The sequence below is a fragment of the Carassius auratus genome, unplaced genomic scaffold (assembly GCF_003368295.1).
Source record: "Carassius auratus strain Wakin unplaced genomic scaffold, ASM336829v1 scaf_tig00217025, whole genome shotgun sequence".
Classification (NCBI taxonomy): domain Eukaryota; kingdom Metazoa; phylum Chordata; class Actinopteri; order Cypriniformes; family Cyprinidae; genus Carassius; species Carassius auratus.
Window position 1 is genome coordinate 349,655 of NW_020528858.1, and position 27,457 is coordinate 377,111.

Below are 27,457 nucleotides of genomic sequence, written 5' to 3' on the forward strand. Positions count from 1 at the left end.
ATCGTTAAAAGCGTTTTTGTTTGACGATAAAAAAAAGGAAAAAAAAGTATGTTAACGATTTTAACTTATGTTTTTAAACATAAACGTTAAAACAATTACAGTCCCAATCGGGAAAAGGGAAGAGAATGGGCCAAGCACCTGTTGCTTTTCAAGTTAACTGTTAAAAATCCCCCAAAACAAATAAAACACAAAACGTGCTGTCGTTAGTTGCGAGAGTTAATTCTGACATGGACTGTGGCTCATTTCAGCTTTTGGCACAAAATCAAAAGCACATTTCTTTCTCTAACCCAAATAATTACCATTATTAACAGTACCTAACTCATCAGTAACCTGATACTTTTTTTTTTTAAACAAAAAAATCCCCTTAAGTCATTGTTTGTCGCTGAAAAGTGCAATAGTGCTTTTTCGTCTGTATTCTAGCGGTTCACCGCCTTCCAGCAGGGGGCGATAGCGGGCTGTGCGCAGATCTCACTGGCAGTAGTTGTAAATCACAGAAAGATCCCCAGAAACATTGAAGGACGGTTGTTCATTCTTCCTTTTCGTCTGGTGGATCAGTCTTGCACGGCTTTACGATCTCCTCATCGTAAACTTTCAGAATCGCTTCACAGACAAAACGGTACTGGCTCTGAAATCAAACAAAATGGATTTCAAGTGACGTTTAACGAATAAACAAAGCTGCATGTAGGCACAAACGCAATAAGATTTGCTTTTACATAATCTCTGAAAGTCCGTTTTCCAAAATGAAAGAACTAGTAATTGAATTAACAAAAATTTTACAAAAAAGTTTGTATTGTCAAATCTTAGATATTTTGAGATACTTCATAGCAAGTTGGCTAAATTGTTCCTGTAGATCATAGTCATAGTCATGGGAAAAATATTAATAAACAAGGGAAGATTTTATCTTTTGTAGCATGGAATTTTGGAACTTGGAACTTTGAGTTACTTAATAGCAATTTAACTAAATTGTTCCTGTAGCGCATGACTGAACTATAAATTGCTTTGGGGAAAAAGCATTTGCCATTAATGTGCATCTGAATGTGACGTTAACAGTAGTGGATCAATTCAACGCAACTCAATCAACTGGTTTGACACGGTTTTTAGAGTCTGTCTGTATTAACCCACTGCTATATGTAATTGTTTTTGGAAAAAGCTTTTGAATTTAAATGCGCCTCTACATACTAAACGAAACATTACTTGTCAATCAAACAGTCTCTTCCTACAGTATCTCAGTGGGCTGTTCTTGGCCAGAAGGAGCTGCAAGGTGGACTAGACTACTCACAGGGGTCTGGATCATCATGGCACGCTGGTCTCTCATGGTTCTGACGATGTCTAAAGGATACACCGACTGACCATTTTCTATCAAACACATTGCTGTCTCCATGGTGATAAGCACCCCGGTGCGACCAATCCCAGCGCTAGAAGAAAAAGGCGTGGAGTTAATAAACATTTTGTTGACCATTATGATGTTTTCTTTAGATTATGAGATGTTGATTATGGATACTGTCAAGACATTTTTTAGGCAATGACCTGCAATGAACCACTACAGGTTCTGGCGTCTCCGCTCTTTTGCTGCGTACTTGACTGACAAAGTTCAAGAAGTCTGACGAATCGTCTGGAACTCCGTGATCGGGCCATGCCAAGTACTGCATCTGACAAATCTGCCTTTCTTCTTTACTCTGAACAAAAAATTCCAAACTGATATTAGCACAGAAATCTATTTACACTGACAATAAGAAACGTTTTAAGAGATGTGTCACCTCCAAGTGAGTAAGCGTCAAATCTCTGAGCAGGTATGCGGAGTTCCCTTCCTCTGACACACATGTAACCTGAAAGCCTCCATAGGTGCCACTTGCCGAAACGTTTGGCCAGTATTGATGACATTTCACCTAAAACAGAAAATGTCAAGATATATGGCATAATCACTGATAGAATTCAGAACACAATCTGTGGAGGACGAGAGCTAATGTAGGGCTGGACTTGATTTATCTGTCAGGATTTGACTCGATTGTTTGACTTTGGAACACACTAAACCAGAAATTCATTGGTTAATATTTAGGCCCCGCCCTCAAAGTCATGGCTATACTAGCAGAAAGGAAATTGTTTATACATTCTTTGCATTTTTCATATAGAAACAAATAATACAATTAGATTAGATTATTAAAGATACTGAAAAAAATTAAGCAATGAATCTGGCACATACATATGAGCAGGGAAGACATTTATTTTTAACTTATACATTTTGAATTTACTAAATGTAATAAATGGCCAATTGTTAATGTTGATTAATTATAGTTAATTAAAAATCTTTGAATATAAAAACAAAGGATTTTCAAGAAAACTTGAAAATTACTTCTAGAACTTTGTATTATTTTGTATTATTTTATCCTTTATTTCTTATATATATTATATATTATTAAAAAATATGTATATTACCACCTTTGTCTGTGAATCATTTCTTTTTATTGACATTTTTTAAGAAATATCTTCATACCCTGCCCCGTTCAACTTGTGTGGTGAGCATGACCACTAGGGCGGCGCTCTGTTCCCACACCATCTGCCAGAAGTCAGAGCAGGTCCCAGGAAGAGGCCCTTGGCAGGCGATATACCGCTTTACTTCACCTTTACCGGGGATTTCCATCTGAAAACACATAGATATATACAGATGACAATTAACTAAATGACAAAACTTTAACAAAATAACTTTTAAATAACTATAATCAATGATCAATGCTCACATTAATGAAATTTGCATTGATATAATCATCAGTCCCCTTCAACACGACTCGAGTGGTGTCATCTGTGTCAGGAAATAAACCGGTATGAGCATCCAGCTAATCATCAAGTCCAAAACAAACACAAGCTGTGTGAACTCACATGGAGAAATGTCCCGATAGCGGTTTTTGGAGACGTTTTGTGGCAATCTGGCGCATGACATGAACATCCCAGGACGTTTCCTGTACAGTTGCTGTAAACAAAGGAAATGTTTAAGTTAACTAAATACAGTTTCTGGCTGAGTTTTAAACCAAAATAACTTGACTTCATACCGTGTGTTACTGTGCAATTTCCTAGCGATTATTTACATTATGATTGTTAATAAACAGACTAAATTTAGCTTGCGATTAGTACAAGTTCCTGACATCAAAATAGCAAGCTCAGCAAACAGGAAGTATTTGAGACAACCTGAAACGAGCAACAGGAAATTATGTAACTAAAATGTAATGCAGCCAGCAACCCGGTGCAATATAAGATTTCTAGATACAGACAGCAACACAATCAAAACTCAAAATCAAAATGATATGTGATACACACACAAAAACACACACACACACACAATTTGCAATTCATATACATTTATTTACAATACATAAGACCAGCAATGCAATTTATTATATTTATTCATAACATTTTGCAACTTTTTAAATGCATTAGACTAAATAAACAATTTAGATTATTTATAGTTAATAAAATATAATATAAAAATATTTTTTTTGTCTTAAAATACTATGTATTAAATCATACAAATTAATCTACAATGACTTAATACACATAAATATATTATACATACTGTATATTATAACCTTATATAATAACAGTTTATAAAAATGTACATATGGAAATAAGGTAAATAAAAACTAAATACTTTAAAATCAATTTCTAATATTTCTATTTCTTCAAACACCATTGTACAAAAAACTGACATCTTAATACTGGATCTACAGTGCAATAATAATTGTAATAAATATATAATAATATATTAAAATAAACTTTTATATACACGTTTATTCATATAAAATAATGTATAAAATAATGTAGCAATCAATCTGATACATAAGAAATAAATAAATAAAAATCATCTTAATATTGAATCTACAGTACCTAAATAAATATTATTATAATAAATATAAAGTAATACATTAAAATAAACTTTGTATTTAGAATTTATCTATATATCTGTCACATAAGATTGTGATTTATTAAATTAATTTATGACATGTTGAAATGTATTAAAGGTGTAGAGAAAATATCATCAATATATGAAAATCTAACAAATATATATATATATATATATATATATATATATATATATATATATATATATATATATATATATATATATATATATATACACACATACACACACACACACACACACACACATATACATGTGTGTATATATACATACAAACACATAAATACAAGTTTATGATCCAAATAATTTATTAGTATAATATTGTCTAACTTACATCAAACTGTGCGGCCACAGTCCCGCTGGCCAGCCCATCTCTCAGCAGCTGTATGGAGGATCTCAAACTATCAGCCTCTGAGTGGCTCAGCTCCAGACCAGACATCTCCGGAATATACTGGAAATCTGGCTCCAGATCCAGCTTCTCCTGCTCCTCGTCCACATCATAGATGGCTGAAGGAGAAGGAAGGAAAGAAAGTAAAGAGTATTTTAGATTTCACATATAATTTAAACTACGACATATTTGGAGCCCCCTCTGGATGGACCGTACCATTGGGCCTGACGAGCAGGATGAGCTCTCCTGATTGGTCCTCACAGCTGGCCTTAATTAGCATAACCACGTCATCGTGAGTGTGCTCTGAGATATCACGGCCGTTAATCAGCACCACCTGGTCGCCCTCGTTGAGGCGCGGCATACACATATCAGCCTGACAGAGGTCAAAGGTCACAGGTGAGAAGAGTTTACTGAAGCGCCTCGTGACTTTAATGAGGTCACCTGACATAAAGACACATATCATCTGATCTCTGAGAAATGCATGAACTTACCGGAGTTCCTGGAGCCACACGGGACACTAAGATGGGCATCCTCTGATCAGCGCCACCCTGTGGATGAAGAACAGATTTATTAACATCTAATAACTTACATTAATGCATGCTTAACAATAAACAAACACATTTTAGTAGAAAAATAAGAAAGAAAATAAATTATACAAACTCAAACACACACACACAGATATATATATACATATACCATTTATACATATTTTACAATTATTATTGTGGTTCTTAGTACTGTATACATTACATAATTAAAAAATTAACATAATATATAAACATTATAGAATTATATATATATATATATATATATATATATAGAGAGAGAGAGAGAGAGAGAGAGAGATTTTAAAATAATATATAAAGTATTAATTTAATAATATATATATAAAATAGTCATTATTGTGGTTATTATCATCATGTAATAATAATTTAATTATAATTTAATAAAACAAAGAATCTAAAACTGAAAGTATTTTTTAAAATTTCTTTTATTTTTTATTTATTAAATTTACAGAAAGGTTTCTGTCATTTTAAAAATATATAATTTTATATAAACAATATGAAATATTGTTATTTATTTTGTACCAATTTTAATCATTATATATTATGTTAAACACATATTTGAAACATGTTGCTGTTTGATTATAATTACAAATCTGTAATTGAACAAGTTTTATTTGTAAAATGACAAACAATTAAAAAATATCATTCAAAATGTGCGTTAAATATCTGCTACATCTAAACAATTCCAGATACAGAAACCACATGAAGATTTTTTTTCTTTTTCTTTTCGGTTTATGATATTCAATTCCAGCTTCCAAAAAGTGCAGCTGTAGTTGGATAACCAAAAACGCACCTTAACGTTAAATCCAAATCGTCCGTTTTCATCGGGCCTCATTTTAATCAGAACAAGATTATCATGAGGCACGGCTCCATTCTGTGGAAGATAACACAAGTGAATCAAACGATGAACGAGAGATGAACAAACACATGTGAGAAAGTGTTTTCCTCACCATGCTCTTTCCTGACGCCGCAGGTACGTTGTATAGCTCGCTGAGGTGCTCGTCCAGCTCGTGCTGAGACTGGGATCTGCCGTTGTGGGTCAGAGGGTCTCTTCTGGACTGTTTTGGGGGCAGAGCCGGCGGCTGCTCGTCTGTCGTCACATCAGGAGACCTGGAAAAACATTCATGCAAAAATGCATTTATAAATACACCACGTATTGCATTTGTGGGCAGTGTAGCTTAGATGTCAGAGCTGGTAACTGCAAGATTCATCAAATAAATACATAAATAACAAATTACATGTTAATAAACAAAAAGTCTGCAAAAAAACCTGTGTAAGAGTGTATGTTTGATTCGTATGAAGGAGCATTTGTGTAAGTGTTTAGCGCCATCTATTGCATTTTTAGAGAGACAAACATCACACCTCCTCCAATTAATATAGAAACAGACTGTGTAATTTACAGATTATGTAGTTTTTATACTTAGGATGCACTTATTAAAACCTGTCCAATCTGTTTATCAATTTAGATGCAAGAAAGAATATCTTATTAAAAATCCAGTTTGTATCATTTACATACAGTATTCTCAAGCTAAACTAATTTAATTAAAATACTTAAAACATAAATCAATAGATTGATGTTAGGTATTACAATATTATTAATGTATAGTATGAATTATCTGGTAGTACCTATTAAACTGAATAACTGTACGATAAAACAAACTTCCTAAACTATAAACTTAAGCGTTAAATTTAATATAATAGTTTCTCCACACAGGTTTTTACGAATTAATAAAACAAATCCTAGTGCAGCAAAAACTAAGCAATAAAATCAATAATGAAATGAACAGTAAAACAAAAGTTAACGTCAATAGCAAGTAATTTTTTACTCTAACACTGTAACATTTATATTATAAGCTGTGCATAAAGCGGTGCATTTTTGTGCATAAAATGCATACTATATATTCACACTTTTGTTTTGTTTTAAATTTTTAACACTATATATGAACAAACATCCAAAGTTAAATATCCAATACAGGTTGATAAATAAGATAAATTATTTCTTATTATTATTATTTTTTAATTTATTTTATTTCCATAATTTTATTTAATTTTGATCTCTTTTTTGTGCATTTTTTTTTCACTTCAAAATTATAGATATGACAAACTCTGACCTCTCACACGTCTTTTCATTTATGAAATTTTAACTTTAACTTTTCCAGTTATGCATGATTTTAGAGTTTAGATTAGAGTTTAAGTAGATAAGTTTGATTCAAAGTTTTTTTATAGCCTAAAAATTGTTTATGTTTTTAAACTATTCATAAAAAAAAAAGAAAAAGAAAAAAAAAAAAATCCCTGAACCCAGAATCCCCTTTCCCCCATATCCGTGGGAACCTTGTCCGTAAACAGGGATAAACTGAACTGTAAACCATCCAAGGATCATGTGTAAGATGACCTGATTCCTCCAGATTCCCCCATTTTCAGACTTTTCATAAAACGGTGTAGCCTAGGCAACAACGATGATTTATGTTCTGTAAGTAAGTAGCAGGAGGCATGAGCAGCGCTGTATATCTGCTGGGTATTTAGCAAAGATTTCCAACAATTCATCAAAGCTCTGCCTATTTGCATAGCAGGCGAAGAGTATTAAGACCCGGGACTGTTGCTCAGAGAGAAGCCACGTCTGTCTCACACACAACACACACAACACACAACACACACACACACACACACACACACACACACACACAGGATCTCATTATGAATGCTCAGATTTCAAGCATGAAAGCCCCTCTGCTCTGCAGTCTACAGACTGCTGTCAGCGCCCCGGCCTCCAGGACATTTACATAATAAAAACAAACGAGGCTAAAAAAATATGCTGTTAGAACGAAGACCAGGATTGTTTGGACTGTCAGGCTGAAGGGAGAGATATCCGATTCGTCTTTTGTGTAATAACTGTGGGTTGTGACAGTTGAATGTGCTCAGTCGAAAATGCTGAATAGCGTAAAATTGTTTGCATTAACCAGTTGAAATGAATGAAAGTTAGTCTACAGGCTGCCTGATCCGCTAAACATATACATTTAGACTTGCTTAATACTCAAACATTGTTTTTAAAGATTTTTTTTTTATAAGTTAGATAACTAATAGATTAATGAAAACTAATAGGGATATACGATTCACTCAACTCACGGTTCGATTCAATTCACGGTTTTGATTTCACGATTCGATTCACAATTATAATTTGTTTTACAAAATGAGATTTAAGAAAAATGATAAATTATGTGTGTCCTTTTATTATTGCTTGGACAAAATGCTGCAAGTTTATCTGTGAAATTAATATATAACACTATAATAATATATTAATATAGCACTTGCATATTATTGTGAAATTAATATATAACACTATAATAATATATTAATATAGCACTTGCATATTATTGCTCTTTTGTTGGCTTTGATTGCTTCTATAGTGTTTATTTGTGAGTCACTTTGGATAAAAGCATCTGCTAAATGATACAATTTAAATATAATGAAAATGTAAATAACAAAACTAAATTTAAATTTTAAAACAAGCCCCAATTCAAATAAATAACACAAATAAAATAAATCTCTTCATATAAACAAAATAAGGCTTTGCCTATGCTCTTTCCAATTAAAATGACTGATGGCAACCACTGCATTTAATCATGATCCAAACAAAAATGCTGCATACATGCAACATGAGCAGTTTTTAATCTAAATTACATTGTAAAATGTTTAAATATGAAGCAAAAACAGAATGGTTTGACTGCAGTTTTGTGAAACTATACATAAAAAAATATCTGCATGAAACAGAAATAGCAGACGAGCTTAAAAAGATGCAGATTCACTCTCTGCCAGCAGGTGGCGTTTTAAGCGTTTCCTTGGTTTCTGCTGTAAACAAAGCAGCAATGCACTTATTAACTTAAATATGCATTATACAGAGGCAAGATGAGAAGAAAAAATAGCATCTAAACTTTTCTAAAGACAGTAAGTTCCCCTCTAGTCTAGCCTTAGATGTAATGCCCACGGACTGTTGGCTGAACCCAAAAACGTGACGCTGAACGAAACGAACCATGATTGCTTGTTTGACATGTCGTTCAAACGGCCTCATGGTCAATGAAAGCGTCCATGTATTACATCAGTTTGAAGGTCTGGCTATGCAAGACTACTTCCCCTCAGACATATATTCATATAAACTCCTACCACTAATGGAATCACAATTTGTTTAGCATCTTAAACGATTCGAATCATCACATATTTGAATCGATTTTCAATCAGCTCGTGGTTAATCATTACATCCCTAAACACTAATAATTAAAATAGTCTGTAATAAATCACTTAGCTGGGTCTTATACTCTAGCACTTATATCTTCAACTTTTTTTGCAAACAATGAGCCTAATAAAACTTAACGTAAAATGATTTTACAAATTATTAACTACACTACAGGGCTCCAAACACTAGGTATAGCAAATATATAAATTGATGACAATGCAAACTGTCAATAAATGTCAATATTGATTCATTTAAACATACTTACACTAAACTATTAACTTACATATTCATTTGAATATTATAGTTTGTGCAAACTAAACTACAGGGCTTCACTTGCTAGGAGTTCAAACTGAAAAAATGTTTACACATTAACTCTAAACTTATGAAGTAATTTCTCTTTAAGTCTCTTTAAGACAATTCATGTCACTCGGCGGCCATATTTGTAGTGGAACACCCATCTCTTTGAATGGGGAAACATCAAATTCTCCAAAACTGTTCACTAAGCTTACGATTAAATTTCATATTTGAAATCACCAAAGAAATCTGACAACAACTTTGTCATAAATGTTGTTTCTTTTCCACAGATAGTGTTAAAAAAAGTTTGTTTTTCAGGTTGGATCAACCAGTGGCCATGCTCAGTCCTAAAAGCATGTCTTAGAGCGATGACTATTTTTATAGCAATACGATAACTTTACTGATTAGCGAATGGCTCTTTCATTCAGAAGGCGGGGCTTCCTGTGATTCAGCAGCCATATTATGCGTTGCATTCCTGATTCAAAACTATACGAGTGACATGTCTTGGTATAGTCTTTGGTGATTTTAATGTGACAATTTGTACATGCATCGTGTTTATGTGAATGACTACAAAAACAAAGCAATAAAAATGACTAGGAAAACCATTATTGTTACATTCTAACATTTACATTTTAAATCCTTTGCACACAAAATCTACAGTGTACACTTACCAAAACTTAGCAATGATATCATTGTCATATTTGCATAATGAATTTTAATTGGACTTTCTTCCAATTATATACATACTGAATTGTTCAGGCTATTCCTGCTTACATCTACTGAATTTTGAACTAAACTGTGATTCATCTACCGCCACATTTCACCTAACAAGCAAAGCTATTTTTTTTTTGCATAATCAGGTGAAAAAAGAGATAAGAAGCAAGAATCTTCAAAACTCTAATCTTTATGTAGAACATGAGAACTCCACATCAAAGAGCAATCGAGGCACACAATGAACTGGACAGACTAGATCTGGAAATTCTGACATTGCGAAATGAGATGGCATGATCTGAGAAAGGAAATGCGTGGTCGCAGATTATTCCAATGGAAAATGGTGCTGGGTTTATCAGAGTAAATTCAATCAGTCGTGCCACCGTAACACACTGAACTGTGCCCACCACAAAGCTGAAAGCAATTTCCCCTGGTTCAAACGCTCGCCGTTTCTCAAACTGAAATGTGTGCGAAAAACAGTGTCGAACCACGAACGTGTCATTTCGTCAGAGGTGTGTGGTCACACAATATTAAACCTCAGGTTGCTAGCGAGAGTGTGCGTCTAATATGTGATGCTAAAATAAGAACGGCATTTCGCAGCGGAAACTTTGATGACTCAAAGTGTGTCAGTCCAGCCCTTGTGTGCTGAAAACGTATCACTGGGTAGACCAGAATCTAGAATCCTGAAAACAAATAATCAAATGAGCCAACTGCACATGAAAAGATGAAAAGGCTGAAAGAGAAATCATTATTATACCAAGTAGAATTTTTACAGGAAACACAGGCAAACATGAATACAATGTGGATGTTTTGGCATCATATCATTTTGCTTAGTAGCTGGACTGGGGGAAAGATTCATGTGGCTTAATTTCACAATAGGCTGAAACACACTGCCAAACACCAAGGTAACCAGGACCAAAAACAAACAAAAAAACAAACGGCTTAAGTTGATAATAAAAAGAAATTGTCAAAAAACTGAGTTGTATGAAACACTGAAGAGGATGAAAGTTTGTGATAAACAGATGTATGCCTTTTACATGCAGGCATAAACTATACATTTACATATTAAATTCAATGCAATAGTTTATGCCAACTGAAAACTGAAAAAACTGAAAAAAGTGTTTTTACAATTATATTGTAACATTTAGATTTAATAAGTAATCGTTTATATATATATGTATATATATAGTTTATGTGTGTTTAAATATGTATAGTTAAGACTGGGACTATTAACCACTGAAAATTAATGTAAATATTGATTAACATTTATATTTTAAACCTTTTCTGCACAAAATGTAAAGTGTATATTTATATTTTTTGATTTACAACTTACATTTTTTCACATTGTACAAGAAAAACTTGCTTAAATGCAACCTATGAACTAATGAATTAAAATAAATTAAATAGTTTTACATAGGTCAATTGTTTTTTACAAATGCTTAACAAAATGTTAGGGCTACAAATACAAAGCAATAAAATCTATAAATATGTATTTGAACCTTTTTAGACTAAATGTTTTACAACCATCAACTTGACACACTGTACAAGAAATACTGGAGATAACAATGGATTTAAGTAATCATTTAATTAATAAAAAAAAATCTAAACAGTTTAAAAGTTACAAAGTTTACTAATAGTTTACTAATAACTTTCAGTATACAAAAATAAAATATTGTCATATTCGCATACTGAATTGTGATTGTTTCTTTCCCTGAGTTATTGACTAGAATATATGAGCACAGTTTCACTTATATTGACCGAAAGTTCAAAACTCACGGTGTCGAGTCCAGGCTGATGCTGTTGGCCTGTGTGGAGGATGCTGACTTGTGATTGCTGAACGTCTGGCATGGCGAGTCATCGATCACGTGATCAACTAGGTGGCCAATGGAGGACGGCCTGACCCGCGCCCCGTCTGTGGTGAACACTGAGTTACTGCTGAGTAAAGAAAGAAACGAAAAACATAAATGGAGCGCTAACCCACAGACTGGGTGAACTTGTGTTATGTGGGTTAGTTTGTGAGTATGTGTTAACTCACTGATCGGGCGAGTCTGGTGGGGAACGGTTCGGCAGACTCTGAGTCTCTAGCCGGTCGTCCGAGAGGGAATTCCTGCTGACGGTCTCCCAGTCCAAACCGCTCATCAGTCTTCTGACCAGAGGCTTGCTCGGCGACCTGGAATCACATTCGATTCACAACAGATCCATCAACCAGAACCACAAGAAACAATGGAATTCAATTTCTAATGCAAAATTTGATACAAACTTTTGCATTCGTAAAAAAATGTAATCACTACTCAGGGCTCCAGACTAACTTTTGAGAGGAGGGGCACCAGCAGCACTAAATTTTACAGATGGTGGCGCCAGGAGCAGATTTGGTAGCACTGGGAGTGGTTTGTGGGGGTATTCATAACAAAAGAACATTTCATTGTAAAATTACTATTGTTTTGCATTAACAGGTGCATTTACTAATAATATTTCATTTACATTTCTTGTTTATTTTTCTTTTGTTTATTGTTTATACAGATTCGACAGTAAAGCACTAAGCTCGAGTTAAGATGTATACAAATTTACTTTTTTTTAACAGCAGTAACAGGTGCAAAATCTAGTTTTTATATAAAGAAAATGTATACATTCCACTCTTATTAAATGTTCCATTTTTCCAGCATACGTAACTGACCAACTTCAGCGATTATGTGTGATTTAGTAGCAAATTGAAGAGAAGTTCATGACTTATCTTACTTCATACACAAAAAAGTGTCAAATTATGACAAAAATTTGATATCTTGATTTTATAATAGTGATTTTATAATTTCAGAATATAGAGAAAAAGTAAAAAATTAATGGCTAATAAGCCAATAAGTGCTCCTCTGCTGCTGTGTCCTGGTAATAATTGTGATTTGATGTATTTTTTTAATTTTACATGAGTGTTTGTTTACCACAAATATATTTTGTTCATCCCATTAAAAATAACATTCAAACTGGATCATCTTAGAGCTTAAAAGTGCTGGAAATAGTTGTGTGAAATGCTTGAAAGTCATCAAAAAGTGCTTGATTTTCACTCTAAAAAGGTTTTACAAACCCTGAAATCAATGATATAATACCTATTTCTACCACAACACCACGGTTACAGTTAGCATTACCGCTTCTGGTTTCACGACGCATGTCAGCGCTGTTTATAACTCCCGGGTAAAGCTGTTCTGAGCTCGGACAAGTTTGTTTGCGTTGCGGTCCAAGCTGCGCAGCTGAAATGTAGCACGGTTTAGATTAGCTTTCGTTTAGTTTGCTGTTTGATGTTTCTCAAATCCAACAGAAATGGAAGAGCTTATGAGTTGGGCAAAGCGGTGGTCACACCAGTGCGACCGTCCACAAAAATTAGTCGCAACAGCAAATTAACGCAAAATGTGACCATTTGGTGGCAGTCTGGAGCCCTGTTACTGCTGTGGCCTTGACATAAAACAACATGCCACATTTGACGTAACGATTACAATTTCAATTGGTAATCCTTATAAACTATTACAATTTATTTGACAGCAAAAATGCCCTTTACATATAGTTTACAAACAATCACTCTTTCCTGTTATCTTTGGTTCATACACATGTGACTATTTCAAAAGTCTTGGTTATCGTAAACTTTAGGAATATTGTGAAAAGCCCAAATATTTCAAATTTAATGTTGATTTTAATATGTAAATAAACAAGGTTCATTTTACACATTTCAAAAGCAAGTCTGCGATGAGCACACACTAGTTTACAAACAAACAATGCATTTGCGGTTACATTTATTACTACTGAAAACCTTAAACCTTTTATAACAAAGTACCTTGTAACATAAACGTTTAAAATTCAATTTTCAATTTCAATTTTGCGATATTTTATAGGAAAACAATGAAAACACAAAAGTTAGCATTCCTGTTACGATGTTCGTTCACATGCTACTGTACGTCTAAAAACTATAAATACAATTTAAAACCTGTTTTTTTTTTCATATCCGAATGTCATTTACAAAGAAATTGCTCTTTTCTGTTACCTTAAGCTACTGTGTTTACTGACCAGATTATTGTTGTTGCGCGACACAAACACTAGTTTACAAACAAACAATCTTTCCATTTAGGTTGTTTGTTGTAGCTACTTCTAAAAACTTTTAATAAACTGCCCAGAAACATTTCAGAAAATTTAAGAAAGAAATCTTAGTGAATTTCATACAAATATTTAGAAAACAAAGGACCGATTTTAACTCAGTCTCTGATATTTTTTTTTTTTTTTTTTTTTGGAATTTACGTAAACCAACATTTTAAACAACATTTTTTTTTGTTTTAGATGGTCAAAACAACAAACTAACAAGCTTTTCTGCTACTATGTCTAAAAACCTTGAACATATTCTAACAAAGTGCCCTGAAACATTTCTCAAAGGTAAAGAAAGACACCTTACTGGTTTTTGTACATTATGAGTTGCATTTCAACTCATTCTGCGACATTTCTTAGCAATTACATGAAACAACATGAAACATTTTACACATTACAATGCCCCCCCCCCCCAAAAAAAAAACACATAAACACATAAAATATTATTAGCATTACACCAATACTAGTTTGCAAACATTGTTACGTATACTCCTAAAAACCATAAATATCAAACAGATTTTTAAACACGTTTTCGTAAAAAAGCATCCCACTAGTTCACAAAGAAATTGCTCGTCTGTTACACTAAGCCACTCATTAAAAAAAAAACATACTAGATTTTTATAGTTGCACTACACAAACACTAGTTTTAAAAATAATAATCTTAATGAATTTCATACAAAATATTTTGAAAAACATAACGATTGTAACTAAATGTTTTATAATTTTTTTTTTACATTTACATAAACCAACCTGGCACACTGTACAACGATTTTTGTTTTATATCGTGAAACAACCCATCATGTTTTCCTGCTACGTTTGTAAACACGGTACATCTAAAAATCCTGAGCATTTTCTTACAAAGTGCCCTGAAAACATTCCTCAAAAGTAATAAAATAAAACTTATTGGATTTCGTACATTTTATAAATACTGTGAAAAACATTTCCTTTTCAACTCGTTCTGTGATATTTCTCAGAATTTACATAAACCACCATGAACGTAAAATTTTTAAAAAGTAACATATTTTTTCCAATGAAAATATCAGAAAAAAGTAGCAAGCAATACACTAACACAAGTTTACCCTTTCCGGCTGCGATCTTCGTTCACAGGTTGCTCTTAAAAACCACAAAGATCTACTTTGAAATACTCCTCAAAAGCAAAGTGTCAAACTTTACAAAATTATCACACCCTTCACAGAGAAAAGGTCAGCGTAGTCAAAAGAAATACCTCCTAGAAGTATGATGAACCATAAATCGTAGTTTAACTTTCAGCCTCAACATCTTCGAAGCAAACGTCTGAGTGTGTTTTCACAAACATGTGCATGACATGTGCACACCCTTCACAGCCGTGTGCTACACAGCCCTGCTTACACTTCCTGTGTTTGGGTGTCGTTCTGAGAACATATGACCACATAATGACACACACACACTCACACATATACATATACACACTGACACCTAACACCACAGGGATCGAGATAGGTGGGAGCCTTTCCATAATGCAACACACCAAAACCCATACATCGGCACATACAGTTAAATATAGCCTATTTATAGCTAAATTAAAATGTAGATTTTCAGATATAACTATTAAGAATATCCACGTCAGTGTCTATAGTGTGGTGAACCAGGGTTATTATAGTTAACTAGGACCCAAAACCATACAAATAGACTTTTGTTGCTTCAAATAAACCATTAACAGAAACAAAATAAAATATAAAAAACTCATAAAAAACAAACACATATATACATACATACATACATACAGTACATACAGTACATACATATATACATACATATATACATACACACACATACATATATACATACACACACATACATACACACACATACATATATACATACATACAGTACATACAGTACATACATACACACACATACATATATACATACACACACATACATATATACATACACACACATACACACACACATACATACACACACACACACATACATACACACACACACATACATATATATATATATATATATAGTCACGGGAGGAGCACAAGACAGACACAGTGGGCGTGGCGTCAGGCCTCGGAGAGGCTTTTATTAACACAAAAATCTAATAAAACAGGGGGATAAAAGTGACCAAAGGGGAAAGGTGTCCAAAATAACAGGGAATCTGGTGTCCTCGTCGTGCTGCAGGGTTCGTGTGGGTTGGGCAGTGTTCATGGAGGAAGGGTCCAGGTAAGGGGCGGAGTCCGGTGGCCGCACGCGCTCCCCTCTTCGGTCCGGGGCGCGAGGGGCGGCGGCTTCCTCTAGCGGCCGCATCACTCTCGTTGGCCGCGGCGCTGTCAGGGGATGGACGGCCCGGCATCCTGGCCCGTCGGCCGTGTAAACGGGTGCAGTTCTCTTCCGGATCGCGGGTCCGGCAGCTCACGTCTCTTGTGGCGCGGGAGTCCCTCAACGCACCCTTCCTGGACCCACGAGGACACCAGCGTGCATGCACAGGGAAGAGACCGGTCTCTCGAGGAGAGGCGCGTTGGGCTTTTAAACAGCGGTGGTGATGAGGCTTCATTTCCTTCAGGTGTGCCCCATCACACGCCGCCAGCCCTGACTCGTCCAGCGCCCCTCCTCTCACACACCCACTCCAGTCGGGAGCCTGGTGAAGGGCGGCGATTTAGGACGGGGTGCCGGTGATAATCAGGGAGGAGGCAGCTGACTCGTCACAATATATATATATATATATATATATATATATATATATATATATATATATATATATATATATATATATATAAATCACCAAGTGTCCAGGAAACATTTCCACTTTTACATTTATTTTAACTAGATATTTAAAAAAAACTTAATACTAAAAATCTAAAGCTTACATATTGAAAGCTGTGTAGACATTAAAAAAAAAACAATAAATAAATAAATAAAGCTAATTAAATATAAAATGCTAAATAAAAACAAATTAAAAATACTAATAAAAATTCTCAAAGATCCTAAAATAACACTGCTATAAACAATTAAACACAATGGTTAAGTATTACTACCGGATAACTTTTAACTTCCAAATTGATACGTACTGCATTTTGCTTGCACAAGTTATTTCCTCGCTTACTGGTTATTAAAAAGTGTGTTACCTTGCAAAAACTCTGTTCTTGTTGCCTCTTTCCTTTCCGTACTGTACAGACTGTGCTTCTGTCCTCCCACTGAAAAAAATCCAGAATATAGTGTCATTGTCGGCTCTCAAAACCCCTATTTTTGTAAGAATCACTAGAGATAACTGTGCAACAGATGAGAAAATTACTTAAAGTTGTGACCAAAACTTCAGAAACAACCAATAACTTGATAATAGTGGCAAGTTATATAGCTTTACTGTACAATTTCCAGCTTTTCGATTAAATTCAGTATAATATTTTGATATGTATGCATATGAAGTTTAAAAACATTTTAATACAAGCAAAATTACTTAAAATACTTTACAAACTTTACTTAACTAACTTTACTTACTAAAAATACTAACTTTACTTAACATACTTTACTTACTTGACTTGCACTGAAAATCCTTTACCTAATTTGATGTTTCTGGTTATAAATGTAGACAAATTACTCTAGTTATGCTATATTGTCACCAAATCTAAGCTTGACCCAAGCATATGCATGTTTTTGAGTGAAGAAAAAGCACAATTTGTGTATAAGTAACATACCTTAATTTTTTTTAATGCCCAAAATTTCAACATTTATGAGAAAAAAAGAAACAATTAATGACTGATAATGAATAGCTAAACCAGTGTTTTGAACCAGCTTACTGAATTCATTCAGATCATATGAGCCAATTTGCACGTTCCCATACTTGCAAGTCACAAAACAAGGAGAAAGATTAAGAAAATAATTTGTTATTGGTTTTCTGGCATAAAATGATCAGGTGGGACATCTAGTCTATAAATGGGAGGTTCAAAATGCCATGGCCTGCTCATATATCCACTAAATACTAGGGCTGCACAATTCATCGAAATTAAATCACAAAGTCAATAAATCGAGATTAGGCAGAAGCAGCGATTGTCATGCATATCATTCAATGCAGCTGAATAAACAGAAAATTAAACTGCTTTCATTGATTTAACGTGACTAATAAACGCACGACGGTTTCTTATTATTATCATTTTCACCTTAATAAAGTATATCTATAATGAAATGCTAATCGACATAGCCTTTATCACTGCTTGGAATACAATGAAATATTGTGTGCCTTAATTATTCAGTTTAAGAAGCCACATCATCTTAACTTAGTTCAAACACTCGACTGGCGAATTTTTAGTTAAAATGTTATTAAATGTTGTATTTTCACGTGCTCTCAGATGAAGCAGCATTTAATACACAGAGCCATAGTTCACTGAGAAGATGAGCAAACAGCTGTCATTATCACGATAACGATTTCGTAATCCTACAATTATATCGTCTGCAAATATGAACGCGATTTCGCATAGCTTTTCAGAGAACTATGGCTCTGTATAGTAAATGCTGCTCCACCTGAAAACAGATGATGGAGATTTACTACTAATCACAGAACTGGCTTTACTGACTAAATGTGCATGACAATCACGATTAATCGCGTTCGATTAATCGTGCAGCCCTACCGCCAAAAAAAAACAAAAAACCAACACACAAGTGCAGACTCTTCTAACGTTCTCACCAGTAGCGAAACTTGGATCCGAGGGTGAAGTACTGCAGGAAGAGGTTTCTCTCCGGAGGAACGGGCCGCTCCAGTCTGAAGAACGTGTGATGCTCCACGCAGGCCTTCCATAAGTTCTTACAAGCTCTGTAGCTCATCATGTTGAAACCCAATAAAGATTCTCTGTTCTCAGCCTGTGAAGCACATTACGAAAAAAAAGAGAAAATGAGAAAAAATTGTTTGTTGAGCTCAGAGTAGATTTGAGCAAATGATCTATTTAAGCATGTAACGGATTCAGTTTTTAGTACCAATAACAATTTTGCAACTTGTATTTTTGATACAGCTAAATATGTGATTTCAAATTTAAAACTTTAAATATCAATTATATTGTAGTCTTCTGTTATTTCTCAAGTAAACAGCAGGTAATAATGAACATAATTAGACACAATAATCAAGTAAAGAGAGTTTAAATGAAACACAAATCTAAACAAATGCATAATTTTGTACATACCAGTTCTTTTCTTAGTTGTATAAAAAACTGTTTAGATTTAAAAGATATTTTTACAATTTTCAACCTGAAATACAAAAAAAAGAGAGGGAAGGGGACATAAAAGATTAAACAAATTCGCATCCACAAGCTGTCAGTTGTGTTTATTTCAATGAAATTCCCCATTTAAGGTCTAAGGAGAAATCCACAGCTAGAATGACACTCACCATGGAAAGTGGTTGACTCGTACCCTGTCCTTATAGACGGAGATGCCGGCAGACAAAACTCCGACGTAAATCTCTGTGTTACAGTGGTCCTGAAATCATCAAGAGTTGGAAACCATAAGGATGCAGAAAGAAAAAAAACATTTTGTTTCAAAGGGTGCTTAAACTTTTGATTCACTTAAGAAGGGATGCTTATACTGGTGACTGTTTCAGTATCGACCAATAATGCTAGATGGATTGAACCGTTAAAAGATACAACAGTATAACGACTGAACAGATACCTAAAACAACATACTAGCAATGTACGAAAATACTACCACTGCTTTCTACTTCAAACTTTCACATTATTATTTTTTTTTCATTTCTTTTTAATTAAATGTAAACTTTACTAGCAATTTAATTACCAGTAAAAAAATAAAATAAATAAATTGGAACCAAAAATTATTCAGACACTTTGGCCTGACCATGTTTTGCTACAGAAGTAGTACACTGATTTATTAGGCCTAGATCACAAAAAACAAACACTAAAAACAAACAAAATCAAATCATCAAAACACTAAAAACCAACAAAACTAAAAACTAACAAAACAGAACAAAAATCAACATTTAAAAACACTGAAAAATACAAGAAAAAAAAATATATAACACAAATCTAAATAAGGAAAAACATGAAAGAAAACAAGGTTCCATCTCTAGTTGTAAGCAAAAGCAGACATCATCAAGCCTCTTGTTTTTAGTATATAGTAGTAAACATTTGAAGTGGATCAAAAAAGTTAATAAAAGTTGTCCTAAGCCAATTGCCCATTTTGTTTTGAGGTTTTAGGACAACTCTGATTAAAGGTTTTGATCCACTTGAAACAGGAGGGGCAGACGGTGGGGTAAGATGGGCCAGTCACTCACCCGAGCATAGTGCAATTCCACACCATACAGCTCCAGCGTCCGTGCAGCATTCAAGTAGTTAAACTCGGACTGAGCTGGTGTGAGTCCACTGCATAAGAGAGAGAGAGACTCAATCTCACAGATCCACAAACAATGAACCGCCTTGTTCCACAAATTTGTCCGTGTGTGTGTGTGTGTGCTCAGCTGTGACCCTTTGTTCCTCAGTCTCCGCTGACACTCGGTTAAATATAAGAATCTTTAACACACTGGAGGATTTCATGGACATGTCTGCGGTCTCTTACTTGTGCTCTTGGTGAAGTTTGGCGACCTCTTTCTCAAAGTCCTGTGGTGGGTTGGGGATGAAGCTGTACTCGGAGAGGTACCCAGGCAAATGTTCGGAGTGACTGTGGTCCCCCAGCTCAGCTGAAACCAAAACAGCCCAAAAATCCATGTGTGCATGTCTGTCAGCGTGAGACATGGGGCACAATGTGTCCTTCACCCTTTCAAAGAGTCAGACTTCCAGTTTCCTCAAGAACTAAGTGAGCAGACTGACTCATTCGCTCCCCCCCCCCCCACAAAATTAAATTTTTGATGATACTGACAAAGTTGATAATTTATATAAACATTTTTTAATTCTGTTACGTAAACCTAATAAAACTTACAATAAATACTGATAATTAATATATTAATCTAACATGAATTATATATAAAAAAAATAATACTTAAAATAAGGTTTTATGTACATTTATCTTAACATTATCATTTTAAGCATACATTTTTTTTCTTAATTTTCTGAAAAAAAAAAGAAAATCTTAAATGTCCCTGCGACTTCTTTTTTTGGTTTGATTTTTTAGAGAATTTGCACAAAACTGTTTAATGTTTCAAACCATAATATTGAGACTTTATTTAGTGTTTTATCTCAATTTTCTCAATTTATCTAAAAAAAAAAAAACACTAAAAATTTTATCACAAGTACATTTATCTTAACATTATAACTTAAAGCATTAAACAATCTGACACCATTTTCTCAAAAAAATAAAATAAATTTACTTTTTTTTCTTTCTTTTTTTTGAGAAAACTGCCCAAAATAGTTCCCTCTCGAGGCGGTAACTCAACATTACGTCAGCTAAGACGTATATGGGAACTCTTCCCTTCTCCACTTTCACTGAAATCTTATTGGCTAACGCCAGCTGGGGACAGCTGGCCAATTGACGCGAAGCATGCAAATACTGGCGGGTAAGCGTGCAGTATAAATTGCATGGGCGCGAAAATTACGTCAGAATCTCTTTCTTCACGCTAGAAGTCTTATCTAAGTCATCGTGGAAGTTGCAATAGAGGACTACTCACCCTGTTTTTCCTCTCCGCATCCGATGGCTGCTAATGCTAGATTCGGACCTTCACCAGTTCTGTGTGACCTGCCTGGGATTCTCAGACGGACCACACTTGCGCCCACTGTACCGAACTGCCAGTGCGCGCCCTCAGAGTCAGAGAAAAGAAAAATGGCTCGGAGGACGGCGGGAATGAGGCCCACTGCCGCCAGCGAGCCGCTGGTGGGCCCTCACCCGCCCGAAGACGAGTTTGACGTCGGCGTGGTGGACTATAGCTTCCGCGAACTTCGTCCTCTTCGGAGCTGGCGAGGGGAACGACTCCATGTCGCTTCGACGTCGAAAAAGGTTTGGGCCTCTCAGTGGGACCGCCCCGACCAAGAGGGCCCTGAGACCTCCAGGAGAAGCTCGTCAGGGTCTTCGGAAAGGTCGTCACGGAGCTGAGTCTCGCTTGCAACGCACATGACGAGCCCGTGATAGGTAACTAGACTCGTGGCTCCTCCAGTCGAGCTGCTACCAGACGGCATTGAGGCGTGCGAGAGCTCGTGGTGAAATCGTGGGCTGCACCCCAATCGGCGCGCACCCACTCTGCTACGAAGGCCATATCACGCACGTGGACGGGACGGAAACCCTCCCCCTTAGGGCTTACCCTAGCTGTCCTGAAAGACGCGGACCGTAGGCCGCTCCTAAACGTTCCAGTTGCTCCCTCCGGCCTCTTTGGTGACGTCATGGAGCTACTCTCAGAGACGCAGAAAGCGCGCCAAAGTATCAGCCATGTGATACCCCGTCGCTCACCCCAGTCTTCTTCTGCGAGATTCTTATGCACCGGGCCAGGCTCTAAACCAGCTAAAATAACCCGCAGTAAAAAGGCACCCCGCTCTGAGTCGGACGCTCGTTTCTGTCGAAACCAGCAGTGGTAAGAGCCTGGAAGGTAACGTCAGGGTCAGTTGAGGACCCCGCGCCGCGAGAGAGCCAGCGCGCCATACGAGCCGTCTCCCTGACGGTGAAAGAGTGAGTGAACGGGAGGCCCCGCCCCCTAGCGCAATGTTCAGATGCATCATGTCCCCCATGTTTCTTTGGGCGACGATTGCTATGTCTGTTTGGATGCTGTTTGTGTGAGTTCCACAATAAAAGCATGTTACAATCAACTAAAGAGCTTTACTTCCTCTTACACTCATCTCTGTGTCACTCGCCCTGTCTCAGAACAGTGCAGAGTCACAACCCATGATTATACTGGCCTCGCGAGAGTGCCAACACCACATAAACACGGTGTCACCCTCAATGTTCAGATGCATCATGTCCCCCATGTTTCTTCGGGCGACGATTGCTATGTCGGTTTGAATGCTGTTTGTGTGAGTTCCACAATAAAAACAGGTATACAATCAGCGAAAGAGCTTTACTGCCTCTTACACTCATCACTGTGTCACCCGCCCTGTCTCAGAACAGTGCAGAGCCACAACCCATGATTATACTGGCCTCGCGAGAGTGCCAACACCACATAAACACGGTGTCACCCTCAATGTTCAGATGCATCATGTCCCCCATGTTTCTTCGGGCGACGATTGCTATGTCTGTTTGAATGCTGTTTGTGTGAGTTCCACAATAAAAGCATGTTACAATCAACAAAAGAGCTTTACTTCCTCTTACACTCATCTCTGTGTCACTCGCCCTGTCTCAGAACAGTGCAGAGCCACAACCTATTATTATAATGGCCTCGCGAAGGAGCGAGAGTGCCAACACCACAAAGACACATGCATCATGTCCCCCACATCACTATGGGTGACGATTGCTATATGTGTTTAAATGATGTTTTTGTGAGTAAAAATTGTACTAAAGATGCATATATACAAATTATTGCACCCTACGTTGTGTCACTCGCCCTGTCTCAAACAGCGCAGAGCCACAGCCCATGATTATAATGGCCTCAGGATGGCGCAAGAGTGTCACACCATGGCCCGCCCTCCCGCCAGTGCTTCCAGCCTCGCGGGGGCGGGGCCCTGATTAAAGAAGCTATCAGTGGCTTAGAGGTAACGCGTCCGCCGTGTCATCTCATGGACGGTAAGAGGGCTATCCCGGGCGTTTCACCGTGGATACTGGGAATAATTCACGACGGATATTCTCTCCAATTCAAACGCAGACCTCCCCGCTTCTGGCGTGGTCCCGTCACTGACTTTGCCCCAAAACCGTCCTGTTCTGCGACAGGAAGTTCTCAGTCTGCTCGAGAGAGAGCGATAGAGCGAAATTTCCCCTCAGATCAAGCGGAATGCGCATGTTGAATTATCTGGACGATTGGCTGATTTTAGCCCACTCAAGAGATGTGCTATCAGTCACGTGGAAACAATGCTTCGACGTTTGGATACGTTGGGACTGCGTGTGAATATGCAGAAGAGCGTGTTTTTACGAGTCGGACTCGATGGCGATACAAGCCCATCTCTCTCTAGAGCATTTCATCGACTCTGCGCCGTTTCTGACTGGGCAGGTCGTTTGCACTGAGGGAATTTCAGAGGCTTCTGGGACTGATGGCGGCGGCTTCTTCAGTGTGCCATCTGGGTCTGCTACATTGCGGCCGCTACAGTTTTGGCTGTAACTCGAGTTCCGCCGAGGGCGTGGTCTTCGGTCCACAAGCACTTACGGTCATTCACAGTTGTGTCAGCACTCTGAGACCGTGGAACAGCCCGGATATGTTCAGCCCAGGAGTTCTTTTCTCTGCTAACGCGATCTAGGCTGGGGAGCAGTGCGTCTGGGCCTGTGGTCGGAGTCACAGAGAAGGTGACACATAAACCGTTTGGAATAATGGAAGCGGTGTCCTAATATCCAAACTGCAAGCCTTTCGGTCGAGATTGGAGCGGAAACATGTACTGATTCAAACCGACAACACGTCTGTGGTCTCGTACATAAATCGCCAGGACGGCGTGCGCTCCAGAGCTCTATTCAAACAGGCAGCGAGTTTCCTGTTGTGGGCGGACCGACACTTAATCTCCATAGGAGCGTCGCACATCCCCGGTACTTTGATCCGTGGAGTGAGCATGCTTTTGAGGAACGGGATTCCTCAAGGAGATGTTGGCTTCACCCAAGATCAGATCTAATGATTTGGGAGGGAGGAAGTGGATTTGTTTGCCACGAGTGAGAACACGTTTGCTATCTCACTCCCCCCTGCTGGGAGATGCTCTGACATCGCGCTGGCCGGAAGCCAGGCTTACACATTCCCTCCTGTGAAGATTCTGCCTGTGTTGTGCAAAATCAGGGAGGAGAAAGCATCAGTTATACTCGTGGCCCCGAACTGGCCGAATCAGCCCTGGTTCGCGGACCTGAGAGAGTTACTGATGGCTCCCCCATGGCGAATCCCCCTCAAGCAGGACCTGCTGTCTCAGGCGAATGGCACAATATAGCACCCCAGCCCCGAGCTGTGGAACCTTCATGTGTGGCCGCTGCGGGGACCCTAATGAGCGGGACTCTCTGCACTGACGAGTGCTAAACATACTTACTGAGACGCGAGCATCATCAAACATTCGCTGCTACGCGCAGAAGTGGTGAGTTTTCTCAAAATGGTGCGAGAACATTTATATTGACCCGGGGACCTGTTCCGTGTCGGATGTTTTGCGCTTTCTACAGCACAGTTGGATAGCGGGAGTTTGAAACCATCCACGCTGAAGGTGTATGTGACCGCTATTGCCGCTTTCGTTCCCCGGTTACGGGTAAACGATCGGTAAGCACGCTCTGGTATTCAGTTTTCTCAGGGGAGCAAGTCGATTGTGTACTTCATGGCCGCCATCCGTGCCGCCGTGGGATTTCGCTCTAGTTTTGAGGGCTCTGTCTCTTACTACCGTTCGAGCCATTAGCTTCGATTGCGGTTAAGGAGCTTCCCTGAAGACTGCCTTGCCTCTTGCTCTCGCCTCAGCGAAGTGCCTTGGAGAATTTCGTGAGTGTTTGGTGAACGATATTGCATTGGTTTCGGGCCTGGCGACTGTAATGTCACTCTCCGGCCGAGACCGGGTTTCGTTTCGAAGTCACTCAATACACCGTTTTGTTTCCCTGCCCGCCTTATCTGTTGAGCCGTCAGCCTCGCGTGACGCTGATACTCAGAGAGCCGGGACCCTGTTAGGGTTTTACGGATGTATATGAATTGCTCGGCCGCCTTTCGTCAGTCGGACCAGCTGTTCGTGTGCTTGGTGGATGTATAAGGGACGTGCTGTTTCTAAACAGAGACTTTCTCACTGGATCGTGGACGCTATCAAATGCCAGGGGAAGGATTACCCCCTCAACATCAGAGCTCATTCTGCGAGGACATTATAAATGCTTCCTGATGGGCCTGGTCTAGAGGTATGTCTGTCCAGTATTTATGTTTTGCTGCTGGCTGGTCTTCCCAGAACACAATCGCCAGGTTTTACAAGCTGGATGTTCCCTCTGTAGCGTCACATGTTTTTCGGTGAGTTAAGTTTTATTCTTTAAAGCTGTTATAACCAGCTATACAGTAGTTACCATGGCTGCTAACTCTGTGTTATGGTTTAAATGGTTTATGCAGCAGTCACCGCAAACGCCGTCGACTCTGTTTAACTCTCATGCTTGAGTGCTTATTGCTTTGTGTCTGCCCTGTTTAGTGCAGATTTCGATATATTGCTTGAAGTTATGCATATTTTGTTAGGGTCGGAGCAGATGTCTCATTGGCCTAGTTCCGCCTATCAAATGCAAGCACTCTTAGCGACACGGCCATTGGCTAGAACTGTACTGCTTGTGTGAGGGTGATTGACTCCGTTCTGGGCTTATCTTCACTGCTCTCACGGCGGGATTTTATACAGTTCCCATATACGTCTTAGCTGACGTAATGTTGAGTTACCGCCTCGAGAGGGAACGTCTCCGGTTACTATCGTAACCTCGGTTCCCTGAGAGGCGGGAACGAGACATTACGTTAGCCGCCGTGGTCGCTGTTTGATCAGCTGTGCTAGCGTTCAGTCGTGATTCTGACGTAATTTTCGCGCCCATGCAATTTATACTGCACGCTTACCCGCCAGTATTTGCATGCTTCGCGTCAATTGGCCAGCTGTCCCCAGCTGGCGTTAGCCAATAAGATTTCAGTGAAAGTGGAGAAGGGAAGAGTTCCCATATACGTCTTAGCTGACGTAATGTCTCGTTCCCGCCTCTCAGGGAACCGAGGTTACGATAGTAACCGGAGACGTTTTTAACGCTTCAAATGATGATGTTGAGATAAATCGACTTTATTTATTTTTAATGTTTCATCTCAATATTGTACACCGGTAATTTTGTTTAATTTTGGTCATTTAAAAAAATCCACAAAAAATTTTATGTTGCAAGAACATTTATCTGAACATTATACTGTAAATTGAAGCATTAAACAGTTATACAATTTTTACCAAAAAATTTAACACTAAAATGAAAGCTGCAAGTATATTTATCTTGACATTATCATTTGTATCATTAAATAATATGGTGCGATTTTCTCAAAACAGAAAAAAAAAAAAACAGTTGTACAGTAAGTACTTTTATCTTAACACTATAACTTGAAGAATTAAAGAATAAGACAGATATACATTTAGAAATTTAATTAAACCTTGTTATTAAATTATTTGTATTGTTATTTTAGTTTTTTTTTTTAAGTCCGCACTAAATAGGTAATCAAAAACTTGGAAATCTACGCAGAAATAGGTTTGCACAACAAAATT

The 27,457-nt window shown here is 37.4% G+C and overlaps 1 protein-coding gene across 1 annotated transcript in view; it reads right to left on the reverse strand.

The window, feature by feature from the left end:
* Positions 1-178: 178 nt before the first annotated feature.
* Positions 179-27,457, reverse strand: part of LOC113099716 (tyrosine-protein phosphatase non-receptor type 4-like) — a 39,900-nt gene continuing 12,621 nt past the window's right edge. The window contains exons 8-27 of the mRNA XM_026264647.1: positions 20,757-20,877; positions 20,476-20,563; positions 19,579-19,667; positions 19,376-19,439; positions 18,886-19,058; positions 17,333-17,401; positions 12,133-12,267; positions 11,874-12,032; positions 5,815-5,974; positions 5,658-5,738; positions 4,790-4,846; positions 4,515-4,671; positions 4,245-4,417; positions 2,875-2,965; positions 2,736-2,797; positions 2,492-2,638; positions 1,758-1,886; positions 1,528-1,676; positions 1,280-1,415; positions 179-625 (exon numbers count right to left, since the gene is read on the reverse strand). Coding sequence (XP_026120432.1) covers positions 527-625; positions 1,280-1,415; positions 1,528-1,676; positions 1,758-1,886; positions 2,492-2,638; positions 2,736-2,797; positions 2,875-2,965; positions 4,245-4,417; positions 4,515-4,671; positions 4,790-4,846; positions 5,658-5,738; positions 5,815-5,974; positions 11,874-12,032; positions 12,133-12,267; positions 17,333-17,401; positions 18,886-19,058; positions 19,376-19,439; positions 19,579-19,667; positions 20,476-20,563; positions 20,757-20,877 — 2,339 coding nt within the window. The 3' untranslated portion in view covers positions 179-526. The remainder of the gene's footprint in view (positions 626-1,279; positions 1,416-1,527; positions 1,677-1,757; positions 1,887-2,491; positions 2,639-2,735; positions 2,798-2,874; positions 2,966-4,244; positions 4,418-4,514; positions 4,672-4,789; positions 4,847-5,657; positions 5,739-5,814; positions 5,975-11,873; positions 12,033-12,132; positions 12,268-17,332; positions 17,402-18,885; positions 19,059-19,375; positions 19,440-19,578; positions 19,668-20,475; positions 20,564-20,756; positions 20,878-27,457) is intronic.